This window comes from Sarcophilus harrisii, chromosome 3, assembly GCF_902635505.1.
Source record: "Sarcophilus harrisii chromosome 3, mSarHar1.11, whole genome shotgun sequence".
Classification (NCBI taxonomy): domain Eukaryota; kingdom Metazoa; phylum Chordata; class Mammalia; order Dasyuromorphia; family Dasyuridae; genus Sarcophilus; species Sarcophilus harrisii.
This window is the reverse complement of record NC_045428.1, coordinates 84284439-84303993: the sequence shown is the minus strand read 5'-3', so window position 1 is coordinate 84303993 and position 19555 is coordinate 84284439. Positions and strand designations below refer to the sequence as shown.

General features: G+C 33.3%; 2 protein-coding genes across 3 annotated transcripts in view; one reads left to right on the top strand and one right to left on the bottom strand.

The window, feature by feature from the left end:
• The window catches only part of GTF2F2 (general transcription factor IIF subunit 2), a 167528-nt gene that overhangs the window by 53695 nt on the left and 94278 nt on the right, over window positions 1-19555 (top strand). The gene's annotated exons all lie outside the window — the stretch shown is intronic.
• On the bottom strand, window positions 10416-12134 carry KCTD4 (potassium channel tetramerization domain containing 4). Its single transcript, XM_012547038.3, has one exon. It carries the CDS (start codon window positions 11921-11923, stop codon window positions 11147-11149), a length of 777 nt encoding a protein of 258 aa, XP_012402492.1. The 5' UTR covers window positions 11924-12134; the 3' UTR covers window positions 10416-11146.

The following is a 19555-nucleotide window of genomic DNA, read 5'->3' as shown; positions in this document are numbered from 1 at the left end:
ACATACTGTAATTATTTTTTTCACAAAATTCCAAATTTATTTCCAGGATGGACCAATTAACAATTCCTCCCAAGAATTAATCAGAGTTCTTGGACACAGTGGAACCATGATAATTTTTAACAATCGCTATTGTACCTTTTAAGTGCTCACAAGCCATCCCCTCATTAATTTGCTTTAGACTTTTACCAAGACTAAAAATAAATAACATTATTCTATAGGATACAAATTGAACCTTTTAGCTTTTTAAGAAATGTTACAAGATTTGCCCTTTTCAGAGTTAAGGCACCTAAGCCACTGTAGTTCAATAATTACACTTATAAGTTCTTTAAAATTCTAGGTATAGTTCATCTGAGCCTGGAGACCTCAATTCACTAGTGCAGCTAAATGATATTTGCCTCCCTCCTTACTTTCCATTCCCTTGAAACCATTTTTGTTCTACCTTTTGCTAATCCAAAGAGCATTCTTTTAGGAGAGAAAACTGTATGTGATAGTTTTCAGAAAGTGGATATAACCATCTGTAAGCTTATTTATTCACTTACTGAAATGAGAAGTTCAGAAGTCAGGGGCTGATAGAAGATTAGCATCTCTTCCCTCTGGAGTATCACAAGGCAACATTCATTACTGCCACTATTATAGAACATAGTCTAGTATACCATCATTTTTCTTTTAAGATTTCAATTGCTAGTTGCTCAGTGTGTGAGCAGAATTGTAAGGGGGTCGAAATTGAATCTGATTTTGGAGATGGATCCAGCTGTGAGGATGACTGTATTCATGATCTTTCCCACTTTTATAATGAGAAGTAGTTAGCTCGGGAAGGTTTGTCAGTGTCGGTGGGAGGTGACTAGGCAGTATTTGACAGCAGCAGCACATGGGTCATGCATATCTTGTTAGCACTGTGGTTCTTTAAGTCACTGTTGCTAAGGATGGCTCAGACTTACTAGAGAGAGTGGTTCCCAAGATAAAGAATAAGAAATGGGAGATTTTCTTAAACTTGTTTTTGTTGCTAAATATAATCATGTAGCTATTAGATTTTTATAAAAAAAATTTTGATTTGAATAAACTTTTAGCAAAACTGCTAATCATCTCCAGTTGAGATTGAGAAATGATCATGAATCAGTAATAACTAGAATCAATTAATTGTGTATTCATTTTGAGGTGATGCAAAAATTTTGGAACCACAAATATATCTTTTAGTTAACATGTCCTTTCTGAACATCCCATCTTGTTTATTTGTTTTTATTTGTACTTCATTCTTGAAGAGGATCAATGACATCAGGAGGGTGATATCCTGACTTACAAGTGAATTGCTTGTGAGATAGAACTGTGCAAAGTCATCAGCCTCATTCCAAGCCATCCAAGTTTAGTGATAAGAAGTAGGTCAGAATGGCAATAACCTGGGATGCAGTGGGAGACCTTGACTTAAGCCAAGGTCTTTCCCAAGTCTCAGTTTCCCCGAAAAAAACCATTCAGTGATTAAAGGCTGGGTAAAAATTGAGGCAAAGGTGGCCTAGTTTGGCTTCATAAAAAAAGTCTATCTGAGATGGGAAGACCCTCAAGAGTTTCCGGATAGAACAGAAGCAATTACTATTTACACTCACTCTGAGCCATTAGTTCTTCCTGAGAAGGAAAAATGTTCTTATTTCTCCTTTCCTCTCTCAGAAGCGGTAGGCAGAGCATCTATAGCAGTTATACCTACAAGTTGATCTCACAGTAATCGGTTTCTTAAAAGTTATCCTCAGTAACACAGAATGTTGGGTCTAGAAACCACTCGCGCTGGAGATCCAGCAAGTGTTATTAAGTTCTTAATATCTACAACGTTCTAGGATGCAAACATCAGGAATGAAACCATTCCTACTTGCAAGAAGCATACATTAAACAGAGATCATCTGTTATTAGTCCTGACTCTAATAGAATTCTGGGAAATAAACTTGGTAAGGATTACCTTCCCCATTTTACTGTAGATGAGGAAACCATAGTCACATTAACTAATATGCATTGTGGATGGGATTTACACCCAGATTCATTGTTTGTCCTATACCACGTGGTAGGTCGTCTTACTCTCTAATTTTACAGATGAGGAAGTAACTTTCCTCAAATCATCGAAGCTCATAAAGAACAGAAGTGGACCTCACAATCAGATCTTCTGAGTGTGCATCTAGTATTCCTCCTATTGAACTACCTCTATAGAGCCTTTTTAAAAAAAAAATAGGTAACATATGCCTGATTTTAAAGCACATTTGGGGAAAGAGGGTGAAAGAAATTACACATATTTGCTAAGCAATCTGTATTGCTTGTTCTTCAAAAAAAATTTAAATTTTTATTTAACATCTTAGTAATTAGAATGATATAACTTTTAAAAACTGCTTTTCTTAGCTTATGTATTATTCCTTCAGAATTTCTGCTTCATAGCATTTTCCTCTAGTATATCTTCCATTAATTTTATTCAGATAATTTAATTGAATTACACTGTTGCTGATTTACACTGTTGCTGCTTCTTCGGTCCTAAATGTTTTTTTTTTTTTTTCAATAATTTCATAGAGAATTGAATACTTTGTGTATATTGTTTCATTCCATTCCTTTTCAGTAAATAGAACTATTTCTAGATAGGATTAATGGAAGACTTTTGTTCTCTGCTACTGTGTTTGGGCACAGCTATTAACTTTGCAGAGTTTGAGTTTTCCCATCTATAAATGAATTTACTAATAATTTTACTATCTACTTACCTACTACAGGATTGTTATGAAGAAAACATATTGTAACCATAAAATAGGGATTATTATTGATTTTAATAATGATATTAATTCTACTTGGATAATTATATTATATCCTAGTTGTTATTGCTAGCTTTTTTATTACTTTGGATAATGTAAAATATTACTTGAGTATGATGACATTTAATAAAAAAAAAAAAATCTGACTGTTCTTTGATCTAGTTATCCATATAGTTGAGAAACCCTTGCTTTCAAATGCTTTTTATTCTTAGCCTTTCTGCTTAGTACTGTGAAAACTGTGTGGAAAATCATATTTGAGGATCGTTTGTTGGAAAGACCACTTTCCTGCCCAACCACAGTTATTTGCCTTGTAGGTGTTACTGTATTTTTGAAGCATACTATATGCTAGAAATTGCTGTATAATCAATCAACTTTTGAGCACATTAGTTTTTGTATACTTGTTTCATAAATCTCTTCTGTTAAATAATATTTATAATCTCTAAGAGGTCCTATAAGTAGACGATTATTTTGTGTCTTGCCATATCACTTTTTAATGTGGTGCTTTTCTTACATTCTATTTTGTAAACTTTTTAAATTTTTTTTAACTAATTAAAATCCACATATAATTTTCATATTAATTCGCAATGTGTGTATATATATATATATATATACACACATATATATATATATACACCCACTTGTATGTCTCTCATATGCCAAGCAGAATGTTGATAATTGATAAATGCTTAATAAATATTTGATAGAAAAAATGAATGCAAATTGAGTGCCTTAGATTGCTGTTAATTCCTACTATTAAATTGGTTATGGTTATATGATACATACTTTATAGCAGACCCTCGAAACAAAGAGATTTATTCTTTTGTGTTTGGATGATCTAATAATTTTGAGGTTGTTTGCCTGACTGTTAAAATGGCTGTAGTTTATTTTATAAGAGCTGTGTGTTTTTGAAGCAGCGCGCAGTTAAGCACTGGATGATGTGGTTAGTTAGCTGGCAATAAAGTTATGCTGGGAGCTGTGTAGGAAAACATGGGCATGAAAGGAACTATGGGAAGGGAATGAGCATTCTTTTGTGCCAGACATTTTTGGAATGTTACCTCATTTGATCCTCAACAATCTTGCAACAAGGTCGGTGGATGTCATTATCCCATTTTGTTGTAGAGGAAAAAAATAAGAAGTTAAATATCATGTAAATTTCTGAGACTTTGAACTCGTGCCTTCCTGACTCCAGGCCTGAGGCTTTCTACCAACTGCATCACAGAGCACCTTCTAATGATGGTGTTACAGCCCTGGAAATTGGGACTAGATGCGACTTCAGTGTCTTATTAAGTGAAGGAAATGGGTTACTAATAATCCTTGCCATTTACTTATCTCAGAGGACATTGAGGGATTAATTATGAAAAATTTTGAACATCTCCAGGTTTTCATTCATATATCATATCAAATTGTGGTCACAACCCTCATGCTGTACATTCTCCAGCTACTACTCCTACCCCCCTGCCTCCTTCAATTTAAAACACACACACACACACACACACACATATGGCATTTGTTTATCATCATTATTCTTGCTGTTATTTAAATTAAAGAATGAAAATGAATTTTGTTTTGAATCATGCTTCTTAGGTGATTAGAAAAGTCTTAACAGTGTTACAAAACCAAGATTGAGAATCTCTATATTATATCATTCATAGTAATGGCTCTTTTCCCTCCAACCAGGCTTACTCATAGCCACCAATTTGCTAGATGTACATGAACTTGTTAGACTTGTTAATTATTTTCTTCCACATGGCCATTATCAATTGACTTTTACAAATACAATTCTATTCAATACTCTTAATTATATATGTATTTTGCTTACATTCACTGGAAAACTTCACCTCACTGACCCCTTGAGCTGAGATTTTCCTGGATCCAGTTTTCTGTATGATTTGAACTATTTTATTGGGGCTGAAATGAAATGGGATAAGAAGAAAAAGTCCAAGCAATATGGAACCAAAGAGATAGATAGCCTAATTTTGTGTAGGCAATGTAGATGTTCATATATTCAGATACTCTAACTTTTAAATAATCTGGTTATCTCCAAAGTTTTTTTCATGTTATTTCCTGGTCATGTAATGTTATATTACTAGAGACATAATAAAAATGTCCAATACTTCATCCTCCAGGTCTACCATCCGAAAGAAACTTTTTGATTTATAATGAATCTTTTAGCTATGTAGCTAAAATCTTTTTGCTTTTGTAAATTTCTATTTCTCATTAACAAGAATGGCTAAAATTCTAAATTATTTAAATAAGACATTGAAATCCTGATAATGTTGTCTATTCCTAAAAGTATGCATTAAGAACCTTATGAGATGTCAGAATGACTAGGTTCAGATTCTAATTTTACAAATTTGTTGTGAACTTTATAATGTGTTAATTTCTCTAGCTTTAGTTTTTATTTGTTTTCATCTCATAAATATATAAAACTAGAAAATAAGATAATAATAAGCTCACATTAGATATTTTGTAACAAATAAATGAAAAGATGTTCTTTTGTGTATGTATGTTTAAGTCGTCTTTTTGAAATCTCTTGTCTTGTCAATATTTAATCATAGTAGAGAAGTAATGGAGTCTAGAAGAAAGAATATTAATCAGAAGGCTTTTACCCAATCATTGCACCTTTGGGTCAAAAAAGTAGCATGAATTTCTATCCTCTCATCTGAACACATATAGTTGATGTTTGTACTCAAATGGTTGTTGGGAAGAAAATGCTTTATAAGACTCATTTTGTTACCTAAATATGAATAATTCATATGATGATGATTTGTTCTTCAGTAATTTTGACTCTTCATGACCCCCATATGGGATTTTCTTGGCAAAGATACTGGTTCGATTTGCCATTTCTTCTTCCAGGTCATTTTACAGATAAGAAAACTGAAGCATATAGGGTTAAGTGATTTACCTAGGGTCATACAACTAGTATTTGAAGCCAGATTTTAACTCAGGGAGATGTTTTCATGACTTCATGCCCGCCATTCTATCCACTGTGCCATGTAACTGCTTATTATGTTAATGTTATTTTTAATAATATAAGCAATAATAAATTTCCAAGTAGAAAGCCTTAAGTGGTATATATACATATGACTACATTTTTATAAATTAGTTGGTGGAATAGAGATCAAGTATATAAACAGTATATATAATAAGGAGCCAAATAGAGTGTATCAGTCCAGCCTTGAGGATTATGTGAAAGATACAACCACAAATGAATATAAAGCTGTGTCATTTACAGCAAACTTGACTTGTAAAAATGTGAATATACTAAAAAAAAGTTGGGGAATCGGACTCCCTTGTAGTATAAAAAATGTGATTTAGTTTGCCCAAATTCTATTACCCACACCTTTTCAGAAATACATCAATGCTAGGGAAGTGAGCTCAACTTGTATTTGTGTATTCTTGACATTTGAATAGCATATTATAGTAGTGTTTAAGTACGTATCTTCCAAGAAACAAAAAACTGCTTTTCAATCATTCTTTTACTGATAAAAGTAGTTATAACTTGTTTTTAAAAGAACATTTACTACTTTATATTTGAACAGCAAATATTGTATTCTCACACATGTGGAGTTTTTCCAGAATAAAATTTTTATATCAATCCAGCGTTCTAATGTATTTCACAGCTGTCTCAGTTTCTGTATTTTGGTTACTGTGTGTGTGTGTGTGTGTGTGTGTGTGTGTAACATGTGTGTATGTATGTATACACACACATATGATATATTTTTACAAGTGTACACTTGTGTCCATGGCCTTGAATATTTGGAGACTTCTCTCTAATCTCCAGCAGAGCTGTATTTCATGCCCACTCATTAGATTTAGTATGATGTTCAGAAGCCAAAGGACAAAATATTTTGCAGAACACTGGGTGGATATTTTTTCCAAATTTACAAGAGTATCACATTTGAATATATATTTGCTTGTGAGACATCACAGTGTTGCTTTAGAATAACAGTTGACTTTTCCCTGGGGTCTGTCTTGTTGAATGTTAAAATGTCAACTGAATCTGAATCTGAATCTTTTTAGTAACTGTATTGTACCCTCTCCCCAAAAAGTACCCAAACTCGTACATAACGCCACCATCCTTATCAACTCCAGTCATGTACAATAGGATCCATCCTTGTGTTTTGAAAGCTTTAATAAACCTTTTTATCCATTTCTCTTTGGAGTGTTGATGTAAAGTACACACAGTTCCATTTTGCTTTAGTTTTAGTTCCATTTTGCAAAGGTCATCATCAGGACGCCTGAGTTCTAGCCCTGTATTCTATCATTGATTACTTTATGACCATGCACCTTAGTTCCCTCTTTTGTAAAATAGAGATAATACCACCTGCTTTGCTTACTAATAAGGCTATTACAAGGATCAATTACATTCTTGTAATTTTAAAGTTGTAGAATTGTAAAAGTAAAGAATACTTTATAATAGATAAATTGCTTTTTAAACTGTGCTATTTTTGTTATGTAAAGATTGTGCTAGAATAAATATATAGGATATTTTCAATCTAGAAATATTCATTACTATGTTTCAATAAGAAATGTGGTCAGTTAAGGAAACATATAAAAGTAAAAAAAACTAGAGAGAGCAGCCTTGAGTTTTCCTCCCTCCCTACCAAACAACACTGCTTTTCCCTTCTTTTCTTTCTTCTTCTTCTTCTTTTTTTTTTTTAATAGTCTGTATCCTGTGCCTATTCAGCTAGCATTCTTGAGGTATGTCACTCATCCATGTGGATCAGATGGGTAACTTGGAAAAGAATCTGGATGATACACATTTAGTCCTTCAGGTTATTATCTGTTTATCTCTTAATTTCTTTAGATATCAAATTAGTATTCAATTATCCACCCTCTCTTCTGTACATGCCCTGTCCTCAGATACTTAAGAATATAATATTTTTTAAAGTCTGTATAAAGAAATATAGTACTAATAAGAACCTCAAAATAGTTATGAGGCACATAAAAATTAAAAATAAAACCAGGAGAGGGGCCAATATATAAAAGAGAGACTGGTTGAGCCTAAAGTATACTCCACTCAGTATGATTCCAGCCCTCTTTAAATTTTCATTTAGAAATAACCAGCGATGGAAGTCTTAGCTCTCAGTGTTAGAGGCAACATGGTTTAGGATATGTAAAAGAGAAAACTCTGGAAATGGAAAGATCCAGATTCAAGTGCTATATCTAATGTACACATGGCAACTCCATAAGATTGGGTTAACAGATCTAGAAGGGTGGATGGAGTTTCTACATCAGGGAGTCCCCTGTGTTGTTGTAATCACAGATATAGACCGAATTAAAAACTTCTCGTTGGTTCTTCCTTTTCAGTGTTTGACTTAAATATTATCAAAAGATTCTCTCATTTCATTAAGACTATAATAACAAATTTAATATTGAAATAATAACCTAACAATTAGTTTTAAATTGTAATGTTTCAGTGTTTTGAAATATGATACTTGCCCTTTGCTGTCCTAAGTTGTAACACTTCATGTTTTATTTAGATTTTTTTTAAAGAGGCGATCAGTTACTGAAAATGGGCAAGTAGTTAACTAGTAAAGTTAACTTTTAATGTATCATTAAATCCTTTCTAGTGATTTCTTCTTTTAAAGGAAGGAGATTGAGGAACAAATTTCTGAGTGACCGTAGTGAAAATACCATTGCTATAGGGCAAGAACTTTTAATCTGGTGTCTGTATTTTTTAAATTATATTTTGATAACTGTTTTAATAGAGTTGATTTCTTTATAATTTTATTTTATGCATTTAAAAACTTTTTTTCCCTGAGAAGGGGGCCCATAAGCTTTATCAGATTTCAAAGTGGCCCATGACATTAAAAAGATTTTTTAAATCTCTGCTTTATAATTATGTTTTGTAAAGCCTCTTGAATTTTTTTTAATGGAAAGTAATAATAAAGTTTTTTTTAAAAAAAAGGTATTACATGGCATAGTATTATGAGTTAAGCTAACTATGTGGGTTAAACCAAAATTTTAAAATATTTAATAATTTTTAAAAACTAACTTTTAATAACTTTTAAAATTTCTTTATTTAAAGACATGAAATTTAGAGTTGAGCTAGATTTAAATCCCAACTCTGTTATTTGTATCCTCTCTGATTTTGGTCAAGTTACATATTCTTTCTGGACTCATTTTCCTCATCTGTAAAATGAGAGTTGAACTTTATAATCTCTGATGTCGCTTTTGTCCTTAATCTGTAAGACTATGATAAGAACTTTTCAAAGGTGTAGCTATGCTCTTGACCCATGTCTTCATTCTTTTTATGATCCTCTTACATTAAGACTGTGATTTTTTTCAGCAAGGTACATGTAGTTTTTAGCATAATCCAGAAAAATATTAAATTTGTGGATTCTCAGTTCATTGATTGGAATTCTGGCCTATTTGTAGTAGTATTAAGATTTGTGTATACATTTATTCTATAAACACAGATATGTCAAAAATATTTTTACCATTTGACTTGAAATTTTCCTTTTAAAGGTCCAGTGTATTTGTGACATTAACTAAGATTTCTGCATTACCAAATGCCAAATTCCAAGATAAAATAACCCCATAAAGCCATCAGGTATTTAAAAGTCAGTGCTTACTTTTAACATACATTGTTAAAATATGTTAAAAATTACCTGATGTTTTATGAGAAATAATACATTACCTTCCTTTTCCATGTTTTTAATAGTCTATATTATAGTATAAGTATGAGGATTTTAAAATGTGGATTATTAAGATAACTTTGCACTAGCCAAGGTGTTTCATTTTTTTGTTTTGTTTTTAAGAATGCTTTTAGACTTGGTACTTATAGAAAAGTTCTTTAATAATCACATTTAACTTAAATCTGTATCCAACATTGGATGTGATGTTACAACAATTAAATGTGTGCCTTTAAAAGTGAATTTACTATTAATGAATGAGTTTTGTGTGTATCAAACTAAATTTTATAAATATGAATATTAAAATGCAATTTCAGGCATTCTTGAGGGATATTTATGCACATGTGTATTACTGCTAAAACTTAAACTTGATCTTTCAAATTTTTTAGGATTAAAAGAGTAGTTCTAGCAGATTAAATTAGTACTTTTCATGGTGAAGGTGGCATAAAGTGACTCAGTTCCCCTGTGCAAGAAATAAACATACATTTGAAAAACATTTTTAAATTTTTTTAGATACGTAATTTCACTTAAACATATAAACCTGAAAAAAAATAATTTTGGTGCAAATATGTAAAATTTATTTGTTGAAAATTATTTGTTGTATTCATTCAACCAGGATTTCAAAGAAACTTGTCATTTTAGTAAAATCCAATGAATCTTAAGATCTCATAAAATTTTTAAGGTCAAAACTATCACTTTTATAGTTAATTGCATTTTTAACTGAATTATTTTATAGTATGAGGAAGAGATGGTGATGTTTTAATATTTTTGATATTTTGTTTTCTTTTGTTTGGTAATAGTTCTCTGAAACAACTGCTATTTATATTTTAATAATAATAACTACCAAGACTTAAGTTCTCTATACCTGTAGGACTTCAACCTGCAAAAACCAGATTTGCTAATTTTTCAACTTATGTGACTATCCAGTGTTATTGTAACATGGTAATTGGCTATTTCATGTCATAGATTTAACATGAAGTCATTACGTGACAATATTAACGTTCTGACATATTATTATTATTGCTTATAGTCATGCATACAAGAAAAGAAGCTAGCATTGTTTTTATTTTTTTTATTGTTACCAAACACAATATTCTAGGAATTTTCAGCAAATTATCAGTTCAGCTGTAATTCCAGTTTTGTTTCACAAGAAGCTGTGAAATATTCTTTATCTCCTACTATTAAAATTTAAATCAATATCTTTAATGCCCTCTTGCAGTCTCATTTTGTTGCACTAGAAATCTGTTTTAGTTGATCTGCAAGTCTGTGTTGTGCTGAGTGCTTATATTTTCCAAATCAGCTGTTTTGTAATTTTTCTGTAAGCAGGCAGTTTTTTAAGTCTTATATTCTGTTCAAATATTTTTATCATCATAAAAGTGCAATAATGTACATGCATGTTAATCGTGCAAGTGCACAAGACATTTTATATAGCGATTCCAATTGAAAACCACCTGAAAAAAAAATAAACAAATACCAAAAACATTCAATATTTATTTACAGTATTTAGGAGATAGTTTGTTTCTCTTTCAGATGCAGGGTTCTGTCCAGCACAAATAGCCCAGAGATGGATGTCATAGATAGAATTTACATACCATTAGCTCACAGTAATTCATTAGCAGCAGAGCTCTGGGGTACAAAGCTAGTTAGGCATGTTATTTGTGATGTCTGGATGCTGTATTTTAACAAGGTTTACTGGCTTCATGCTTGTTGCCTTTGTCTAGTGACAAGAAGTAATTACTTGATAAAATGAAGTGCATCGCTGTGAACAATTGACCCTTTGGAACAATCCAGACTGGTCAGCAATCTAAAGCCACATTTTAAAGCCATCATGATAGCCTCAAACTTAAGAGTTTCCAGGGTGCAGACAAAGGTATTGTCTTCCTTTAACACAAGTCGTGTGCCATTTTCAGACTTTATGAAGTATTTAAATTGAATAATATTGGAAGATATAGAAAATTCCTCTGGAAATCCATCCAGCCGGCTCTTAGACACCAGTACAATGCGAGATTTTATTTTTGTTATGAAATCAGGAGCATTACAAAAGATTCTCAAACCTTGTGAGCGATCGTGGTTATCAGTGATTTCCAAGAAAGTAGTCTCTCTGGATGTTAGCTGTTCTTTCTCCCACCTTGATTTCACTTCTTCAGCCAGCCCTTTAAGCTGAAAGAATTCTGCCTCCTGGGCCAGGAGTTGATTTTCTCGAAATCCTTCTGGTAGTAGAAGTTCTCCATTCCGTAAGAAGTTCAGAACATGTCTGAAAAGGAGTCCATCCCTGTCTATGAAGTAGTGACCATCAGCATCAAGAGGGCAAAGGATTTTTCCATTGACTATACCTTCAAGGAAAGTATCTGGATACTTGGTCAGTGTTTGTTTTTGAGTAATATACAAATATCCACCAACATTGAGAGTCGTCAGCGTTTTGCAGCTCTTTCCTTGATCAGTACCTTCAGGGCTGTTGTGTTTCCCTTCATAGTCTTTTTCTTTTTCTCTCCTGTTTATTTTGCGTTCCATTTTCAGAATCACTGCAGCTTCTTGTTCTTGGCTTAGAGAAAGCTTTTTAAAAAGCACCACCACCACACAAACACGCCTTTATTCAGCTCTAGCTCGGTGATGGAATGAAAATGCTGGCAACCTTGCATGAGCTGTCAGCTCTGTTTTGCAGTAGGTGGCGTATCAGCTATGTATGCAGGAGGTTTCAGGAGTAAGACTGAAAAAGAGAATTTGCATTTAACCGTATGAAGGCAGAGATTGGTTACAAAAGCATTTTCTTTGCAGGCATGAAAGTTAGATTATACTGAATATTTTATGTGCTTACTACCAAATAGGTCACATTTTCTTTTTAATGATACAGGTATTATTAGCATGAATTTGATTTTTGTATCTAAATAATTTTTAAGTTGTCAAACCAACAGTGCTTCATATTTATAAATCATTGAGTCATTCAGAATTTTTTTATACACTATCACTTTTGGAAGCTGGATATTGAATTAATGGTGGGTTTTTTTGCATGTAGATTTTAGAGATAGTATAGATAATAAAACAATAAAAATGGAGATAGCTTTGTAATTTATAAGCTTTATACATGACATATACTGCATAGTGTCAGGTTTTGTTGTTGTTGTTGTTGTTGTTGTTGTTGTTGTTTTTTGAGAAAATTAGGTGAACTATTACTATTATTTATTGTATAGCACCTAGGTTTGGTTTTTTTTGGGGGGAGGGGGGTTTGACATGACATTCTGACTGCAGTATCCTCAATGAAATAATTTCTTAGTTTCTTTAGATATAAATGACTTTTTAATTTTTAAGATGAAAATCAAGAGAGGTAAAAGAGATTCAGTAATCATTTATAATTGATTCTGTTTAATCTGCCTGTGGATTCTATGTAATGTTGAGGATAAACAATTGCTGAACAAAGACCCAGACTGCTGTAGCTTGAATATACTATATATAACCAAAATAGATGTAGTGTGGAGGAGGGGGGAAGGAAAGAAAGCAGGAATGGTGAAGAGTGGCAAATTGAAATAGCTTGGCATGAGACAGTAATTAATTTTGTACATGTTAAACTAGTTTTTTTTCCATCAAATAAATATTAATAGAGCAGGAAAAATTAAAAGCACGCCCAACCTCTGTTTTTTCCCCTTCCAGAGAATTAATACCTGTTTAAGTCCCTCTGAGGAAGAAAAACGAACCTTTCTCCCCTCCCTTTTTTGGGGACACAAAAAATATAATTTGCTTTCCAGAGTAGTGTAGGAAATTAAGTCTTTTTATCTAAGGATGAGAACTTGCTTAGGTTTTTATGTCCAAGATTTCAAGTTTATTTGTAATTATTTATTTGAAATATTTGCTTAATTTGAAAAAATGAACTAAATAGCTCTTAAGATAGTAACCTTTATTTTTTAAATTTTTCTCTAGCAACATAAAATATCTTCTATTAAACCAGCCTGATATAAATGTTTGATTATTTTTCCTGTGAAAGAATGATTTGACTAATGCCATTTTGTCATAAGTAATTAATTTTACAAACTAAGTTTTTATGTAGTCAGTAATTATCAATTGTAAATGTATTATTTCTTTATTATATGAAGGAGGATTAAAAGATTGTTGTACTTTGCTTAGAAAAGTCTTAAAGAATTTTTTTATGTCTTAATATTTTGTGATCAGTTTTCAAAGAAATTATATGGAGGGAATTAGTGAGAGAAATTATTTCAAGGAGAAATTTTCAGCATAATTGATTTAAATCCATAATTACCATATTGTGGAAAACTTATGAAAATAAAATGACAGATGACAAGTACATTTTTGGAATTACATTCAAGGCCAATTTATATTCAAATGGCTTTCCTCATCTTTTACACCTCATATTAATCATTGTTACTCATAGTTACTGTAATTAGTTTACTTTCTTAAGTTTTTGTTACTATCTTTTGTTTTAGCATCATTTTTATTTCCTAATATATTCCTGCCTCTTCAGCCATCCTTTACCAGAGAATTTAAAGAAAGAGAAAAAAAGCAGTTCCTTAAACTAACCAAAATAAATTCATATACTTTTTGTAAAGACTTTTATTTGCCATGTATTTCAAAAGTCGTAATGTCTGTTTAAAATAGAATTAAAGTAACTGTTAGGAAGAAAAGTCTAGGCACTATTAGACATTTTTCTGCAATGGCTGGCAGTCCTTGTCCCAGAACAGTTAGGAGAATACTGTGGTTAGACAAGAGATAGACTTTACATGTAGGTTTGTATGTATACAGACACACATATATCTACATTTCATTTTAAATTCCTTTTTTGCTTCTTTATGAAGCAAACTCCTAACGTTTTCCTTTTTCTGTTCTGGATGTTTTCTTTGCAGTAAAAAGGATGAGGGCATAGCTGAGGATAAATTGTAATTCCAGGCCTCAGTTTCTCAGCCATTTCAAAATTGGAGTAGTTGGTACTGAGGGTTCTATGATGTCCTTCTCACTATGTTCCACCATTCAGCTTGTAACATCCTTATCTTCAAACTCGTTTGCCTGACAAAGTAGACCAACTCCTTGTATTACCAACTTTCGCCTCAAAAAAGTTTTTCATTCCTATTTGTATAAGCTTCACTTCTTGATAAACAGAAATAAAAATATACCCTAATAGAGGTATCTCATGAGCAGCATGCTCTTGGCCTGAGGACTTAGAATCTGTAACTTTGGTATTTGGAGTGAACAGGGGTCAATTTTTCTCTTTGTTTCTTCATTTGTTTAAAAAAAAAATGCCCCCTTTTTTTATTTGTTTCAATGTTATGGATTAGATTCCTAAGTAATTTTGCCTTCTCAAAAACTTTTTGGTTTGTTGCAGAAGATACTCCTTTTCAAAACCCTTGCCCAATGTCATTAGCTTAAATGATGGGTACATTGCAGTTATAATTTGACTTTCTGTTCCAGAAGTCTCATACTTTTATTTTTTGAAGTAAAGTAATAATTTTTAAAATAAGTTCTTTATGAAGGTTTGATATATCAGCCCAGAAAAAACAGGAACATATACAATAAAAACGTCATGTTTATAATACACATAGAGATTTTTATTGTTTAATTGTTCTCAATTGTGTCCACCTCTCCAATTCCATTTGGGATTTCCTTGGTTACACATCTAGTAAGTCTCTTGAGATCAGATTTGAACTCAGGAAAATGAGTCTTCCTGATCCCAGGCCCTGTCTTCTGTACCACCTAGTTGCCCAAACATAGAGATTACTCTATAGATTTTCTTAAAAATTAGATTGTATACTACAGCAGACAGTAACAAATTCACTTAGACAAATTTTTGTTAGGCTTTGCTATTTGCTGTTTAAAAAAAAAAAAAAAGGTGGTACAATATACAAAACCTTTGGCCAAGAGACAAAGTATTATCTTCTTGAGTTTAAATCCAGCCTCTGCTGTAGGATGCTGAGCAAGCCACTTAGCTCTGCTTGCCTCAGTTTCCTCATTGGTAAAATGAGCTGAACAAAGCATGTATCTTTGTAAAAAAAACAACAACAAAAAACAAACAAACAAAAAAACAACCCAAATGAGATCAAAGAGTTGGGTGTGACAGAAAAGAATTAACAACAACAAATAAAAAGATTAAGGATTTATGTAAAGAAAATGTTTTGCAAAATGACTGATAGTCATAAAAGTAGCAGAACTTAAAGAGTAAATACTGTTGGAACTATAGTTATCTTTACCTATATAACTGAATTTGATTGCTATGTAAAACAATTTTGATACAATTTAGCATGGATTTTTTTTTACAGGTTTTTTTTTTTCCAGTAATTTAATATAATAGTAGTTTCTTCTGGAACTAGAAGACTGTTGATAAAACTTGTGACAGACGGAATTCAATTCCCAGTATAAATTGAGATCAAAATATATCTCCGAGTGCTGTACAATTTTTAAGTTGTTATTGTTCAGAGAATAGGATGAAGATTTAAAAAAAAAAAAAAAAAGTATGTGTTAGGAGTTGCCTATAAATTCTGCATACTCACATATTGTATTTTGCCAGCCATTTTTATCTATCTTTGTTGTCATCTTTGGGCCAACTTTGCCCAGAATTTGGTAACTGTCTTGCTAGGAGGTGAATAAAGATAATTAGACCTGGAATAACAAATTGCTGCACTTACTAAGCATTTCTTGAGCTGACTGCCTTTCATATGTCTTGGCCTTCCCTTGCTTCTTAATTCAAGATTCTCCTCTCATCTTTTGGTTCTCTTCATATGATCCTTTTACTTTTCTAATTGATTCTCTTTTCACTCTCCCTAGAAATTATTTTCTCTCAAGTCTCCCATGCCACTTTTTTCCCCCTCTCAACTGATGAACTCAACACCTCCTTTACTGAGGAAATATAGAGGTCATTTTCTATGATCTCCTTTTTTCTCTGCTTTTTAAACCCCTCAAACATTATCTTCTATTCTGTTGTCTTCTATTCTACTTTAGTCTCTGATGAAGAGGTGATCATTGTGCCAAAATCAATCCCTTTGCATGTACTCTTAGTCCTGTCTCTTCACATCTTCTCTAGCAATTACCCTTCTCACTCAACTTCTCTCTCTCTGCATTTCAATTTCACTTGTTCTTGTTGAAATTTTTAAGGATCAGATTCTTTTTTATGTGTATTTGCTCATTTTTCCAGCCCATTTCTTGGCTTTGCACTTTATATTAGATTCCATTCTGCCTACAAACAAAAAAAGTCTCCAACATCCTGGAAAAAAACTTCCCTCAACCCTTTCATTTCCTCAGGCTTCAAGCTTTTCTCAAACTTATATCTCTCTTCCCTTTCTGGTAGAATACTGGAAGAGAAAAAAAAATGTCACCGCCTCTCTTCATTTCTCAGGTTCTTTGCACTTTGGCTTCTCATTTAAACATTCCATGGAGGTAGCTTCTTCCACAGTTACCAGCGACCTTTTAATGGCTAAAAATCCTCATCCCTAACTTCTTCATTATTTGAGACTCTTGACTACTCTCCTCATCCATCCTGGGTGCTTGTTTTCTTTTCTTTAGATTTTCATGACACCTGTCACTTGAGTCTCTTCTTGTTTCTCCGCTCCTCAATTTTTTGTGCTCTTTCAGCATCTGTATTAGAGTGTGTATGCACCCCAAATGTTGTTCTGGCCCTCTCCTCTTTTTTCTTCATGCTCTCTCATCTGACAATCTTGTTAGTTCCAATGACATAAATTATTGGGTCTTTTCAGAGGTCTCCAAGATGTGTATCCAAGCTGTGGTTTCTTTTCCGAGTTCACTGCACATCTCCAAGCTGCCTTTTGAACATTTCAAATTGGATATTCCTTAAGTAGCTCTTTCTTACCATGTCCAAAGAGCTCAGTACCTTTTTCACAAAACCCACCGTTCTTCCCCACATTTCCTATAGGAACCATCTAGTAGCCTCACTCTTCACTTTACCTCCTCACTCTCTCACCATACGTAGCTACTCAGTTATCTTGTCACTTCTACCTATTCAGTATCTCTCACATCCATTCCCTTCCCTCTCTTTATGTGTCCACCACCTTCTTTCAGGCCCTTTCTTCTCTCCTAGACTATTACTGAAGCCATCTAATTGATCTTGCTTTTCATCTCTCCCTTAAATGTGTTCTCCATGTAGTTGTCTAAAGTGTTAGTCCAACTTACCATTCTCCTATTTATTAAATTCTGGTGCTACCCGCTTGCTTCTAGAATATATATAAACTCCTTGCTTTATTATGTGAAGTTTACCTACCTTTCCAGTTTTATTATATTTTACCCCTTTTCCTTCAATCTGCATTAGAGCCAGACTAGCTTTTTAGCTGTTCTGTCTCCCATCTCTGTGCCTTTTTCCCAGGCTATTCCCCACTTCCTGAAAATTACTCCCCCATCTCTGTCTCTGCGAATCCCTTGTTTCCTTTAGTACTCAGCTCAATTGCCCCTGCTACATGATGCCTTCCTTATTTCCCAATTTTTACTAGATGTTTTCAAGTCATTGTGTTCTGAGTTTATTCCTTGAGTTTCTCTGTTACCATGAAATTTTTAAGGATCAGATTCTTTTTTATGTGTGTTTGCTCATTTTTCCAGCCCATTTCTTGGCTTTGCACTTTATATTAGATTTGGGCTCCGCTCACCTCTGAAGGTTGGAGGTCTTGGACTTCAAGGGGACCCCCAAAATAATGGGGTTCCAGAGCAGTGTCAAGAGGTATCTCAAAAAAATTTGCAGGCTCAGATCCATCTCCAAGTCAAAAGGCAAAGTTTATTACATTTTTAATGCCAGTTAAAATGAACTAAATTCCAAAAGAAGTCAGCAAAGAGCCAATAGCAAGAAGATATATTTATAGGGAAAAGTAAGAAACCAAGTGCTTCATGTTACTGATAAGCTAATTTTATTACGTAGAGATGGAGTTGAAGAATGATCTGGTTATGACTTTGTGCACAGGTGCAGTGCCCATAGTTCCCTAGGCACAGCTCAAAGAAGGAATCTTCTGGAGGTGAGTTTTTAGACCTATAAGTTACTAGGGGAAGAAATGGGCACCCAGTTTTGTTCTGCACTTTCTTTAAGCACCTCATTTTATTATTGTTCATCCATCTCAGAAATCCAGTTATCACTGACCAACAAAGCTGTTATCTGACTGCCAGCAATATTTTGAGGTCAGCATCCTGGCCATGTAAACTAAGACAAGATAGCTTAAGGGAAAAAAATACATCATTCCTAACTAAATCATTCTCAAGGTCAGGTAGCCTTGGGGTTATTCTAAGGACTGCACTACATCAAGGAGAGGTTGTCTAGCTTGAGCTTCTTTTGTATCTTGCTGCTTTCACAGCTTGGTCGAGGGGTCTCTTGATTTTTTTGTTGCTTCCAGAGTGGTGTTTTCTGGAAAGATGTATGGTTTCTACCCTCCATTTGAGGGTATCATTCAGATATCCAGGCACTTTTCTTCATTCTGGAATTGTGATCTGGAACTAGGTGAAGGAGCTAACAAACGTATCCAATTTTACACCCAGAGACCATATAGATGTCCCCTGGAATTTCTTGTTGACCAGGTGTTTAGTCCCATTTTGGTCCTGAGTGCTACTTCTTACTCCTGCCCTGCCACAGTTCACAGCTGGTTCTGCTTCCTCTGTACAGGGCTCTTGGCCAGCCCTCATTCCAGCCTCCACAGACTTTTCTTTGTCTTCCAAAGTTGCTCTGGTCTGGAAAAATGACTTATTACAAATTGTTGTTCAGAATTTCTTTGGTCACTTTGTGGAAGAGGTTTGGAGGGAGGTTTGCTAGTTGTGACTTTTGACATCATCTGACTCCACTCCTTTGTATTTATTTTGTATATACTTTTATGTACATAGTGATGCCCATAGTAGCACATCAACTCCTTGATTTCAGAAATGTTTTTTTTTGGGGGGGGTCTTTGTATCCTCAGTATCTCACAATAGCTGCTGTCAATAAATGTTTGTATTGTGATTAAATTTCTCTTTCCCTGTTTTCCTTTTACTTGAAACAACCCACCCACTTCACCCTCTCCTCTTAATAAGGTATAAGCATCAATCTGGGCTTCAGAAGAGAATAATTCAGTTGCCACCTCAAAAAGTATCTGAGTTATCTGGGGCAGATTATTTAACTTGTTTCCTCATTTAAATGGATATAAGAATCTTTGTACCTGGTGTCTCAGAGCAGTTGTTAGGAAAGTG

Coding starts and splice junctions, on each gene's coding strand:
- KCTD4 (XM_012547038.3), bottom strand. CDS start 11,923: ATGGAACGCAAAATAAACAGGAGAGAAAAAGAAAAAGACTATGAAGGG.